This window comes from Rhinolophus sinicus, chromosome 13 (assembly GCF_057876585.1).
Source record: "Rhinolophus sinicus isolate RSI-liver-muscle chromosome 13, RSI-T2T, whole genome shotgun sequence".
Taxonomy (NCBI): domain Eukaryota; kingdom Metazoa; phylum Chordata; class Mammalia; order Chiroptera; family Rhinolophidae; genus Rhinolophus; species Rhinolophus sinicus.
The window spans coordinates 1202913-1214948 of NC_142513.1; the positions used below are offsets into that span (position 1 = coordinate 1202913).

Below are 12036 nucleotides of genomic sequence, written 5' to 3' on the forward strand. Positions count from 1 at the left end.
CAGGTGCTTAATAGATGTTCTCCTTCAGAGTATTTCTGGCTCGCACAGGGCTCTGAGCACCCTCCCTTGACCACAGGGGACCCCAAGCCTGGGCACCCAGTCCAGTCCCTCTTGATCCATTTCCCTGTTTTAGAGTATTTTTAAACCAAAACGGGGCAGGCAGGAGGGGGGTGGGTGGGCTGAATCTGGCCTGGCCGCCCCAGGGAAGCATGAGGTCCCCAGTCGGGTTTCCCTGTCCCTCTGCAGATTGATTCCCTGCCCCGCCCACTGCCACTCACAGCTGGCAGAGTGCACCGTCTCGCAAACCTGCAAGATGGGGCAGATATGGAGGCAGTATGAGGGGAATAAAACTGAAAACCGGCCTGGGGAGGGTGGTGAGGCTGCGCAGGGGGGAGCCAAGCGTCTGGCCGTTTCCCGGCAGCGGTCGCTCAGGACAGTGTGCGGTTCTGGGAGCGCGGGTGGGGACCCGCTGGGGCGTCGATGGACAGATGCCCGGCTGGACCTCGGGCTAGCGTGCCGGACTCCGGCCGCGGTGCCTGCGCCCAGGCCGCCGGGGGCGCTCGGCCGCCGAGAGGTGCCCGAAGTTAGGGAAACAAAGAGCAGAGCCTCTAGGCAGGGACGAGTCGGGCGGACGCGCTGGCGACCCGGGGCGTCGGCGGGAGGGGCGCGGGGAGTGCTGCCGGGGACCGACCCACGCCCTGGGGGGCCTGGGCAATACCGCAGTCTCACGGCCTGGCGAAGGGCCAGCAGGTGCCCCTTCCGGGAGGCTGCCCGGCCAGGGTCCGAAGGGTTAAGGCCGCCCCTCCCCCCCTCCCTGGGGAGCGGGGCTCGGGCGCCCAGGCGGGCTGGGGCGGGGCCTGACGTCCGCGGGCGGAGCGAGCCGGCCTGCCCCGCGCTCACACCCCGCCGGGCTCCCGCCGTGTGCAGTGCCCCGTCGCGGAGTGCGCAGCCGGGAGCTTCGAGATGGGGAGGTCGGGCCCCATGCTGCTGCTGCTGGCCGGGCTGGCTCTGCTGGGTGCGGCGCGGGCGGCGGCGGGCAGCGGCTTCAGTCTGCACCCGCCTTACTTCAACCTGGCGGAGGGCGCCCGCATCACCGCCTCGGCCACCTGCGGCGAGGAGACCCCGGCGCGCGGCGCCCCGCGCCCCACCGAGGACCTCTATTGCAAGCTGGTGGGGGGCCCCGTGGCTGGCGGGGACCCCAACCAGACCATCCAGGTGAGCGCCTACTGGGGGCAGGGTCGCTGTGGGCGGGACGGGGTGGGGCGGGCAACAGCGTCCCGAGGAACCCCGCGCAGCGGCGGGTCGGCCTTGGACTCCGCAACTCCAGCCCGACTTGGCGGGGATCGCCCGGGGCTGGACCAAAACCTTCCCGTCCCTCCCCGACTCTCTGGTTCCATATTCGGGGGACGGAAGGGAGCCCCAACTCGGCCATTCAGGCTCGCCAGAGAACTGCGCGTCTCTTTGGGGACCCGGGGCGGCGGTGGCGCGCGGAGGGGCGCTGGCGCCCAGTCCCTGGCGGCCCCAAGTCCCGGGATCCCGGCTAGGCGGGGCTTAGTGGCCTCCGCCTGCTGCCTGCGGGGAGGGGGTGGACCGCTCCTCCTTCCCTCGGGACAGGCTGGAACCTGCTGTGGTCGGGATGGGACGGATGGGAGGCAGGGATCAGACAAGAGGCTTTCACTGCCGACAGCAAAGAGTTGAAGCTGTCCCCACTGGGGATCTAGGGACTGGGTGGGACCCTCAAGGTGGGGGAGGGCGGCAAACAGCGGAAGTTTTAACTGGGGGTGCTAAGTGGGCGCACACTCGGGGGCAGCGTCTGTGCGCCACAGGTGGTGCAGTGCGTGGGCTGCAGTCTCCCTGGGGGAGATAGGGTTTCAACCCCTGAAGACCCGCTGGGGGGCATCCCTGCCCCAGCCTGAGCCTGTAGGTGGGGGACGGGTTAGGTGGCCCTACACATGGACACCTCACCAGGGAAGCAGGGCTTTGAGACCTCCCGATGTGGTGAGGCTCTTCAGCCTCCTGGGGTTAGCCTTGGCCCAGGCGGTGGTAGGGTCTGCTCCAGGGCTCCCTGACACCCCATGCTAGGCCTATCTTCCCACCCCTGCCAAATCTTAAGGAGAATCTGGGGGCCTCAGGGCTGATGTAAACTGAGCCACTTCCTCCAGGGAGGAGGTCACAGGCAGTAAGAAGTTGGGGGAGGGACCAAGGTAGCTGGAGAGTCCATTCACTGGGCCCCTTCAATGACTGCCTTCCAACCGCCCTTGGCCCCCAGTGGAGGCAGTTGCTGACAGGGTTCCTGGTGTGGCAGAGAGCTCCTGGGACAGAAGTGTTGCCTCGTCGGGCTCCTGGACTCCCCTGCATGCTCTCCTCTAAACTAAGACCAGCACAGCTGCGATGGGGGGTCTCAAGCCCACATTTCAGATGGGAAAACTGAGGCCTGGAAATGCACAGATACCTGCTGGAAGCCCCACAGCCAGACCAGGATCTCGGTGGAAACTTGGGCCCCTGCTGGGGCCCTTGGCACATCTGGTTGATGTTACAGGGGCCGAGTCTAGGGAAGGAGCTTGTGTGGGGGTCTCCAAAACTGCCTCAGGGGCTTGGCCAGCCCCCGCGGCCCCTCTTGCTGCTCAGCTGAGATTCAGCCATTAGGGCAGCCCAGGCTCCAGGTCACCTCTGAACCGCAGCGCACTCTGCAGGCTCTTGAGGAGGGGCAGCTGCGAGGGTCCCTGTGGGGGATGGGGAGGTTTTGTTGCCCCTCCTATTGCCCCCAGGAGCAGCCTGGCAGCCTGTGGCCAGGGATCAAAGCCCCTCTCTTCTGCCTCTCCTTAGCTTCCAGGTTTTCCTCCCAGACCTCGGGTTCCTCGTCTATGAAACGGGCACCTCGTGAGGGCCTGCTTCACCAGGAGTTGGAGCCCGGGAAGCCATCTGTCACATAGTGACTTCTTCACAACCATGGCAGCCTGGTGTTATGTGCCACGGAACTGGCCCTGAATGAAAAGTGTCTGCCCTGCTCACCCAGCCCTCAATCTAGCAAGAGAGGCAAAAACTTCCCCTTGGAAGCCTGAGGCCCTCAGCCACGAGGCTGCCGGGGCAGGGGATGGGAGACAGACCAGCAGCCGGATGGGCACCGGTGTGTCCTCGGACAAGTCCCTGGACTGGCTGGCACCTGTGCCCTCTCCTCTGGGACCGGGGTCTGCTCAGTGCCCTGGTCTCTGACTGGATTGCTGATAGAGACTTGTCTGCAGGCCCCGTGTGGTGGCGAGTGGTGGTGGCAGGGTACAGGAGGTGCCAGGGAGGTGAAGCCCACCTTCTCTCCATCTTGAGAGCCCAGTCTTGTGCCAGCATGGGGGGATGAGTCATGGAGGACATGGGACCCAAGGCTGCAGTCCGGCAGCTCCTAGGGGACCCCTGGAGGAGGTGGGACAGAAGCTGGCGGGGGGCATCCCAACTGGGGCCTGGGAGAGGCCTGCTGGGCGTGGTGGTCTGTGCACTGGAGCAGGTAGAGGGCAACTCCGGTCTGGCCCTGCGCAGCCTCAGGTGGGCATGGGAGGAATTCCGGGCTGGCCTCACCCCTAGGGGAAGTTAGGGCTGGTGACTCACTAGGAGGGGAAGTTCTTATCGCTGCTCCCTATTTCCTAGCTCTGTTCCCAGCACGACCCTCTACAGCACACGAGCCCGAGCCAGAAATGCCAGCAGGGAGGCACTGGCCCCCCCGCCCCCCCCCCCCCCCCCGCTGTGGCCATGTGAGGACCACTGGAATTACTTCTCCCTGACTCTCTGGGTGGGCCTGAGCAGAGCCTTCGCTGGGCCCCCTTGACCCAGCCCCAGCACAGTGCTCAGAGGCCTGGGGGGGAGGGGAGGTCTTGACCACAGTCACCCTCATCTGGAAGGCACACCACCCCAGCCAGATGGCCCTGCCCACCCCCTCCTCCTGACCAGCCCACCCCGCCAGGCCCCCAATGGCCTGCAGCCATGTGCATGGTGCTTTCGGTGACACCCTTGAACCCCTCTTCTGCTTGCCCCGAGAGCCCCCGCAGGCCTGGGAGCCATAGCCCCAGGTTGCCCTTTAGGTGTCACCATCTGAGCTTGGTGATACGGCCGCACAGGTTGTGCCACTTCTCTGGGTGTCCTCCATTGCTCTAGCCCCTGGGTGTGGCAGCTCTGGGTAGTGAGCTCAGGACCCAAAGCAGGTGTAGCCCCCACCTCTGAGCTCTCAGCCCCCACGGAGGCAGTAAATACAAAATCATTACTAGCCAGACAATCCCAGGTCTGCAGGTAGAATAAATAAAGTAAGGTGATGTCAGCAGGGTGTCAGGGCAGCGTTTTGGGTGGTGCAGAGCTGGGTAGGATGCTGCAGAGGAGGTGACATCTGAGCTGAGATGGAGGGCAAGAGGTCAGGGTGCAAACGCCCCAGGCAGGAACAAGGTCTGAGATGGGGCCACCCAAAGCACCCAGCACCAGGGGTCTGGGGGCCTGCTGCTGCCTGTTGGTCTCACCCCCCCACCCCCGCCCCGGGTACACAGTGGAAGCCTGGAGCAGACATAACCTAGGAGGTGTGGGGCACTGTGCATATGTGCGGGCTGGGGCTTGGAGCAGGGCATCCCACGCCCCCACCTCCAACTTCTAGGACAGGTCTGGCCTCCTGGGAGACGGGGAGGGGTGGGGTGGCTGCCTTTCCCAGACAAGGCCTCTCGGCTTCAATCAGTGCCAAGTCCCGGAGGGCTGCCTTTGTGTGCAGAGGGATGGCAGGTCTGGTTTCCTCGGGGCTGGGGGGTTGGGCCTCCACTCTGCCAGCTGCCAGGGCCCAGCCCTGCCCCCACCCCACCACAGGCTCCCAGCACCTGCTCCTCCCCAGCAGGCCAGGATGCTGCTGGGAGCCCTCTGTGCCCCCAGAGGACAGGCCCTTGGCAGGTGTCTGGACTGTGACAGAAGCAGCTGCCTGGCCCGGGGTGGGATCATTAATCCTGGTGTGGCCAGGGCAGGTGGCAGCATTATCCCCACTCTTTGGATGGGGACACTGAGGCTCAGTGGCTGCCGTGACTTGGTCAGGTCCCAGGGCTCGGAAGTGGCAGAGCCAGGAGGTCCAGGCCTTGCCTGCTGGCAGCCCACATGCCTCCACTGTGGGGCCAGTCCCCACAGGCCACCGGAATGGCTTAGTTTCGTTTCTCTGGAGACCCTAATCCAGATGGCTCTGGGTGAGAGCTTGGCAGGGGTGTTGTGGCAAATGGGCTGTTGGAGGGGAAACAGGGGTCTGGCTCTCCTGATCTTCCTGCCCCCTTGCCTCCAAATGATCCCAGCTGTCTGTTCGTAGGGGGCATGTGATTTGTCCCTTAACTTGTCCCTTTTCCCCTGCTCTCTGTCTTTACTGCATGGTTCTTCTTGCCTCAAGACCTTTGTACCGGCAGCCACTCTGTCTGGAGCACCCCCCCCTTACAGTTTGTACCTCAGATGCCACCTCCTCAGAGAGGCCCACCTTGATTTTCCCACCTACAGAAGTGCCCCTCTTCTTCCTCACTCTTGCTTCTTCCATAACGGATGTGATCACCTGTCATATGAATCATATTCCCTGAGTCAAGAATGTAGTAGGTTTGCCAAGAAAATAAGTGAATGATAGACGAGGGTCTGAAGATTGGGGATGGGAGGGTGACTAGAGAGGGAAGGGATCCAAGCCCTTCTCGGCCATCTGACCACTCTGTCCCCACAGGGCCAATACTGTGACATCTGCACGGCTGCAAACAGCAACAGGGCACACCCCGTGAGCAACGCCATCGACGGCACAGAGCGCTGGTGGCAGAGCCCGCCACTGTCCCGCGGCTTGGAGTACAATGAGGTCAACGTCACCCTGGACCTGGGCCAGGTAAAGCCCCTTTTTTCGCCTCTGCATTTCCGGCCCTAGGATTCCCCTGGGGCATGGACCCGGAGGTGAGGTGCCTACCCTGAGTAGCTTGGAGCTTGGGCACAGACAGGCATGGCAGTGGGTGGGCACCTCGTGTGTGTTGTGTGTGTTGTGTCCACCCCCCGCGGCACACAGGGAAAATGAGGGCTGACCTACGGAACCATGAGAGTTAGGGTGCGGGGTGCTGAGGGTCCAGCAGGAGGCCCGTGGGAGTGCTGGTCCTTGGTGTTTACTCTAAGGAATCCTCTGCAGGGAACCAGGCTCTGGCTGAGGGTGTGGGAGGGGCCTCAGGAATGTGGAGGAGGCTGGTGAACATGGACATTCCTGGGATACCTGTGCTGGGATCCACCCAGGGGTTAGGTGCATACGGGAGGGTGGGGCCAGGCATTTCCCAGTGACAGGGAGCCCCCCTTGGTGGACCCGGGCTGGGTCAGACCCGGGATGTGTGCATCCTGCTCCCCGTGTGACTGCCCAGGGGCCTGGCCTTGGCGTCCTGGCCTGTGAAATGGACTGGCAATCCCATTGCCTCCTGGGATCGGTTAGGAGCAGGTGAATGAGGCTGGGCCTGTCTGGGGTCCGGGTTGCAAGGTCCATCTTGCCAGACCCCACCCTGTTCCCAGGGGCCGGGCAGGAGTCCTGGGCTGCAGACCCAGAGGCCCAAGCCCAGTCTCCTGTGCTTCTCGCTGGGCCTCCTCCCGCTGTAATGCCCAGGGTGTTAGAGGACAGGTGGTCAAGTGTCTCTGAGCGCCTGCTGGAAGGGCAGGTCCCCGGCAGTTTTGGGGTGCAGCGTCGCGGTACCTTCACCCCCAGCCTGGAGGCCTGCAGGCCTGGTCCAGTGGGCGGTGGACAGTGAGGGGAGTGGGTTCAAGTCCTAACCAGGGGCCTGGAATTTCAGGGGTCGGACTGGATTGGCTGTTATGTCACCAAAGTGGGGGAGGTGGAGCTGGGGAGAGCCCTGTGGTCCTGAGCTCCCTGCCTACAGGTCCCAGGGCTGGAAGGGTTACCTGGCCCACGTCCTGTTCTGGGAGCCTGGGAGGGCCCTCACAGCCATGTGGGAGGGTAGGTAGGGAAGCGGAGTGGCCCCCACCCCTGGTCAGAGGGAACTTGTGCTGAGCTGGTGAGTTCTTCTTGCCCCTCCCTCTCCCCCTCCTCCTGGAGGGACAGGTCTGGCCAGGCTGGGGGAGGGGTGACGGCCCTAGCTGGGGGCACAGTGGCCCAGTTTCCATGGCAACCACTGAGTGGCCTCAGAGCAGGTGGGCAATGCCTGTCCCGCCCAGCCTCAGTGCAGTGGTGGCTGAGGAGCTCACAGGGCCCCCCGCCCTACTGGGCCCTGCGCCCCAAGCTGCTGTCTCCATACCTGTGAACCCTGCCTGAGATGGGGCCGCAGGCCCTCATTTGCTTTGTAGACTGGTCCCAGGCCAGGTCTGGGTGCACACCTTGCCTCTCTATGCCTCCGTTTCCCCAACTATAAAATGACACGAAGGGCAGAGGACCATTTCCAGGTCTGTGTGGAGGGAGATGACCTGCTCCTCCATCTAGACATGCTTCCTTCTCCCTCCCCCCACCCTCCCTCCCTTTTTTCCACCCACTCACCCACCCTCTTTCCATCACCTGTTTCTCCCTCCCCAGCCCCCTTTCCCTAACCGCCCATGAACATACTAAAGCCCCTGACTCAGTTTGGGCCGGGGGGCTGGCAGCCCTGTCGGGGTGGGGGTAGGGGAGCACAGCGACGGCCCACCTGTGTGCTTTGGAGCTGGGCGGCCAGTGGGCCCCGTTCCCAGCTCCACGGCTGAGCGGGCCTCTGAGCCATGGTGTTTCTCCAGGAGAAACCTGGGAAAGGGAGCTCATTGCCCCTCCCCCCGGAGCCAGAGCCAGAGCCGTGACTGGGTCCCTTCGGGGTGTCCCCACTTGCTGGGGTTGGGGTCGGAGACTGGGTCCTGCCATCACCAGTCTGGGGCAGAAGGGACCCACATGGGGTAGGAAGTGAGGGCTCTGGGGGACCAGTGGAGGCGGCCAGGCCAGAGCCTTGGGGGGAGGCATTTTGGAGGACTGGACCTGGAGTGTGTCCAGCTGGCCCTCACAGTGACCCTGGGTCTGGTGACAGGATGTCCCCAGGGCAGCACAGCTCCCAGTGCAGATCAGGGACAGACAAGGTGGGAGGGCCCAGCCCAGGGGCAGAGCCCGGGATCCCGACCCCTGACTGGGGTTCCCCCACTTAGGGCATCCTGGGAGGCTCTGGTCGAGGCATGGGGCTGGGGCTTCCATCAGGAAATGGGGCTGAGTGGGCAGCAGGCCTGGGCACTCCCCATGACAGGCTGCCAGCAGCCTTTGTTCTGGGATCTAGAGCGGATGCCCTGGAAACGGGGCGGGGGCAGCTGACACTGGGCATCAGGAGGCTTCCTGCCCCTGGAAAGGCTGGCAAGGGGTCTGTGGGCTGCAGCACAGCTCCCATCTCTTGCCTGGTGTGTGGCCCAGGGCTGGAGGCTGGGCCCCTCGGTGTCTGCCTGTTGGGGCAGAGGAGCCTCGTGGGGCCAGTTAACCTGCCCCTTCTCCAGGGGTCACGCCTTTCCCATGGTGGGGGTGTTCGACCCTCTTCCTCCTCGTGTTGTACATGGAGAAACTGAGGCTCCAGGAGCCAAGTCCTGGCTGGGGAGGGCATGGGGGGCCTGGACTTTGGTGCCCTGCCTGCTTGTTGTGTGGCCCTCAGCCAGAAACCTCAGATCTGAGAGGACCGGCCACTGGTCTGAGCATTGCTCGGTCTGGCCTCAGGGTCAGGAAGGCTCCACGGCTGGGGCCGGTGGGGCAGTTTCCCATGTCCCAGCGGTGACCTGCCTGGGGTTCCCCCAGGGACCAGAGGTTCTAGCTTGTCTCCTTTCCCCCACTTTGGGCCTCTGGCTGCCTCAGGCTCCCCCTTCTCTGGACCCAGGGCAAGGCAGGTCCTGAGCCGAGTGCCCTGCGGCTGCCACCAGGGGCTCTGCCATGAGGTCCCAGGCCCTGTCCCCACTCAGCCCAGTTGTCTTAAGGACCTGGGCAGGTGAGTTGGGGCTCCCTCTCCGGACATGTTTCCCTGGAGCCCTGGCCGTGGGGGAGCCCCACCCCTTGCCTGCACCTACAGCCCACATTCCCCAGATCTGGCTTCAGGTAAGGAGTGCTGGTGCCCTGTGGTGGGGCAGGTCTGCCCAGGGCTGGAGGCCAGGTGGGGTGTAGGGGTGCAGGTGCAGGGGGGTACTGAGGCTGGCCTCGGGCTGGAGGCTGGGGTGCTTGGCGGTGATGCCAACAGTGTTGTTTGGGGACTAGAAATGCCAGGTGAGTGGTGTGTGCCCTCCCTGGGGCACAGTGGGGTGGCGCAGGGGGTAGCATGCCAAGAAGCAGAGCTCCCGTGAGGCTGCCATATTGGAGGGTGAGAGTACTCGCTGGCACCTGGGGAACTGAGCGCACGCGTGCAGACACTGAGACCCTATACTGGTGTCTGGAGGAGACCCAGGGCTTGGCCGCAGCTGGCCACCTGGCCTCCGTGCCTCAGTTTCCCCTCTGTACGTGGTGGGGTGAGAGCATGTGCCCATGGGTCTTTGAATCTTGGCAAGGGCCCCCGACACATGGGCTGCTTTGGTCGGCCCCCCCAGTTCCGGGTGGCATGCCTTCAGAGGCTGGCCAGCTCAGGGCTCCCAGGGCAAGCCTCCTGGTCCAGGCGTGCCTGCTGGCCTGACTTCCCGGCCTGGCTGGGCGCTCAGCCATGTGGCCGGTGCCCCAGCAGGGTCAATGAGGTTATTCCAGGGGAGTGGTAGGAAGTATGGCTGGGGCTGGCCAGGCTCTGGTTACAGAGCCCAGCGGCCGGGACAGGTGTGGAGGCTGGACCGGACATGGCCCCTTGAGCTGGGCTCCCTGAGGGAGGAGAGTGGGGGCGGTTGTGGGTGGCCAGCCTGAGGCACCCCCTGCTCTGGCCCCTCATCTCCTCGTGAGAATCAACGAAATCCTGCCTCTGCTTGTCCTTTGCTTGGAGGACATGGGGCCGTTTGTCCCCGGCCTGGGTGTCCTGCTGCTGCCACACTCGCCCTCTGGACTGCTTGTCTCTGCTCACTCTGGGCACACACAGAAGCCCCTGCCATCTCACACTGGTCCCCCCAGACCCTGTTGGCTCCCAAAGACTCCTGTTTTCCATCTGTTTTTCAACAAGCCCCCAGTGTTGACCTCCAGCAGTACTGCTCACCGGAGACTAAACTGTTTGGGTTTTGGGGTCCCTTGGGATAAACTCTACTTCCTGTGGCTGACCATCTGGCCTGACCTGGGCCAGGCTGCAGGGAGTATGGGATGGGAGCAGGGACCTGTGGGCTGGGCCTGGGCCTGAAAACGCGCCTTCAAGGCAGGGGCCCAAGACAGCCTTTGGGTGGCTGAGGGTCTCTGAACCGCCCCCAGATTCCCCTCCATCCAGGTGCTGGGCCATGCCAGGCATTTGCCCTCCACTCTACCTGGTGAGCTCCTGCCCACCCATCAGGGGCCCCTCTACCCCCACCCATTCCCTGAACGTCTCCCATCCCTGTTCTGCACACCTGTGCATTGGGTACCGCCCAGCAGAGCTGGGTCCCTGGGGCCTCGCCTGTCCTCTGCATTGCCATGTTTCACTTGTCTTTCCAGCAGTGGCTTTTCCACTCCCCATCTCTCCTGGAGCTGGTCCATGAGTGGCCTGGTTTTGGGCTCCCTGACCTGGTGTGTGGACAGCCATGCTTATTTACCCAGTTGGGGGCCTGAGCAAACACGCCTGCCCTGCCCTGTCCGGGCCCCTGCTGGCCCCTGCTGTGGCGTTTATCCTTATCAGGGTTTCCAGATGGGGTCTCTGCTGAGAGGGTGGGCACACTGGGGAGAGAGCAAACCGGGGCTAGGTCAGGTGGGTTCAGCGCATAGCCGTGGAGGCTCCCCAGCAGTCTGGGGGCGGGGGTCCAGGTCTGGGTGCCCCAGTGTTCATTCTGGCCCGGACGCTGGCTCTAGGAGGGGCTTCCTGCCTCCAGCCGGCCTCTGCCCAGGACCCTGGCCCACGGGCCCTGCTTCCTGCAGAGCCAGGCTGAGTCATGTACTGCCTGGTGATTCAGGCAGTGGGGGCTGGGCCCTCCTCTCCCAGGACAGGCACAAGGGGCCAGCCTGGGTCTCCCGACCCTGACCATCTTACACTCCCGGGGTTCCAGCCAGGGCCCTGCCCTGGTGACATAGGTGCCTGAGCCCAGGAGGCTGTGGCTAGCTGTCACCCTCTCCCCCAGCTCCTCCCAAGGGGTGCAGAGGCCCTGCTGGGGCCTGCAGCACTTTTCCTAGCCCTCCCTGTGGTGTCAGCCCTGCCCCTGCGCACTCCCCTCCCCTCACCTCTGCCTCCGGACACCAGAGTGTGGTGTAGTGTCAGGTACTCTCTGCAGCATCCCTGCTAGGTGGCTGCTAGCTTCTGCTTGTCCCGCTCCAGGGACAGGTGGCGACGTCCCATACAAGGCTCTCAAAGCCGTCACACCATCTTGAAAGGCCCTGTGCCCTGCCTGACTCCTGGGCTTTGCACCTCTGCTGTGTTTGTCTTTCCACTGCTCCCGTTTGTCTTTCTGCTGCCCAGAGAGGGGAGGTGACTTCCCAAGGCCACACAGCCCCTGGTGCCTCTTGCTCAGGCCCCAGCACCCCCACCCCTACCCCGTCAGGCAGTGGTCCGGAGACAGATGCCCTCCTGGGTGACCCTGGCCCTCCACAGACAGGCTGGGGGTGGGGGCTGGGGTGCGGTGGCCGAGAGGTCTGGCTGCTATCCTGGAGGCATGCCTGCCCCAAAATAGCCAGATTGTTAAAAATAACTCAGGAGGCTTTTGTTTGGCTTTTGCTTTAAAAGACGTTTTTTCCTTCTGCAGAGAACTGTAGCAGCGGGAAAGGTCAGCAGTGGGCCTGGCGGGGGTGTGGGGTGTGGGGTGCTGAGGGGGCCGTGTCCAGGGAGACCAGAGGTCTGCCTCCCTCCCGGGTCATGCCCAGTGTGGGAACAGAGGGGGTGCGCTGCGGGCATGCCTTGCCTCCCCTCCAGCCTGGGCCAGGGCCTGGGGACAGATGACCAGGTGGTCAGACGGACAGGAGCTGGGGTCCTTAGGCACATCCCCGGGTGCCAGGCATGGGGTAGGAGTTTCCGTGCCGCC

At 64.1% G+C, this 12036-nt stretch overlaps 1 protein-coding gene across 1 annotated transcript in view; it reads left to right on the forward strand.

The window, feature by feature from the left end:
- The first annotated feature begins 486 nt into the window (after positions 1 to 486).
- Positions 487 to 12036, forward strand: part of LAMA5 (laminin subunit alpha 5) — a 47974-nt gene continuing 36424 nt past the window's right edge. The window contains exons 1-2 of the mRNA XM_074317667.2: positions 487 to 1215; positions 5702 to 5854. Coding sequence (XP_074173768.2) covers positions 964 to 1215; positions 5702 to 5854 — 405 coding nt within the window. The 5' untranslated portion in view covers positions 487 to 963. The remainder of the gene's footprint in view (positions 1216 to 5701; positions 5855 to 12036) is intronic.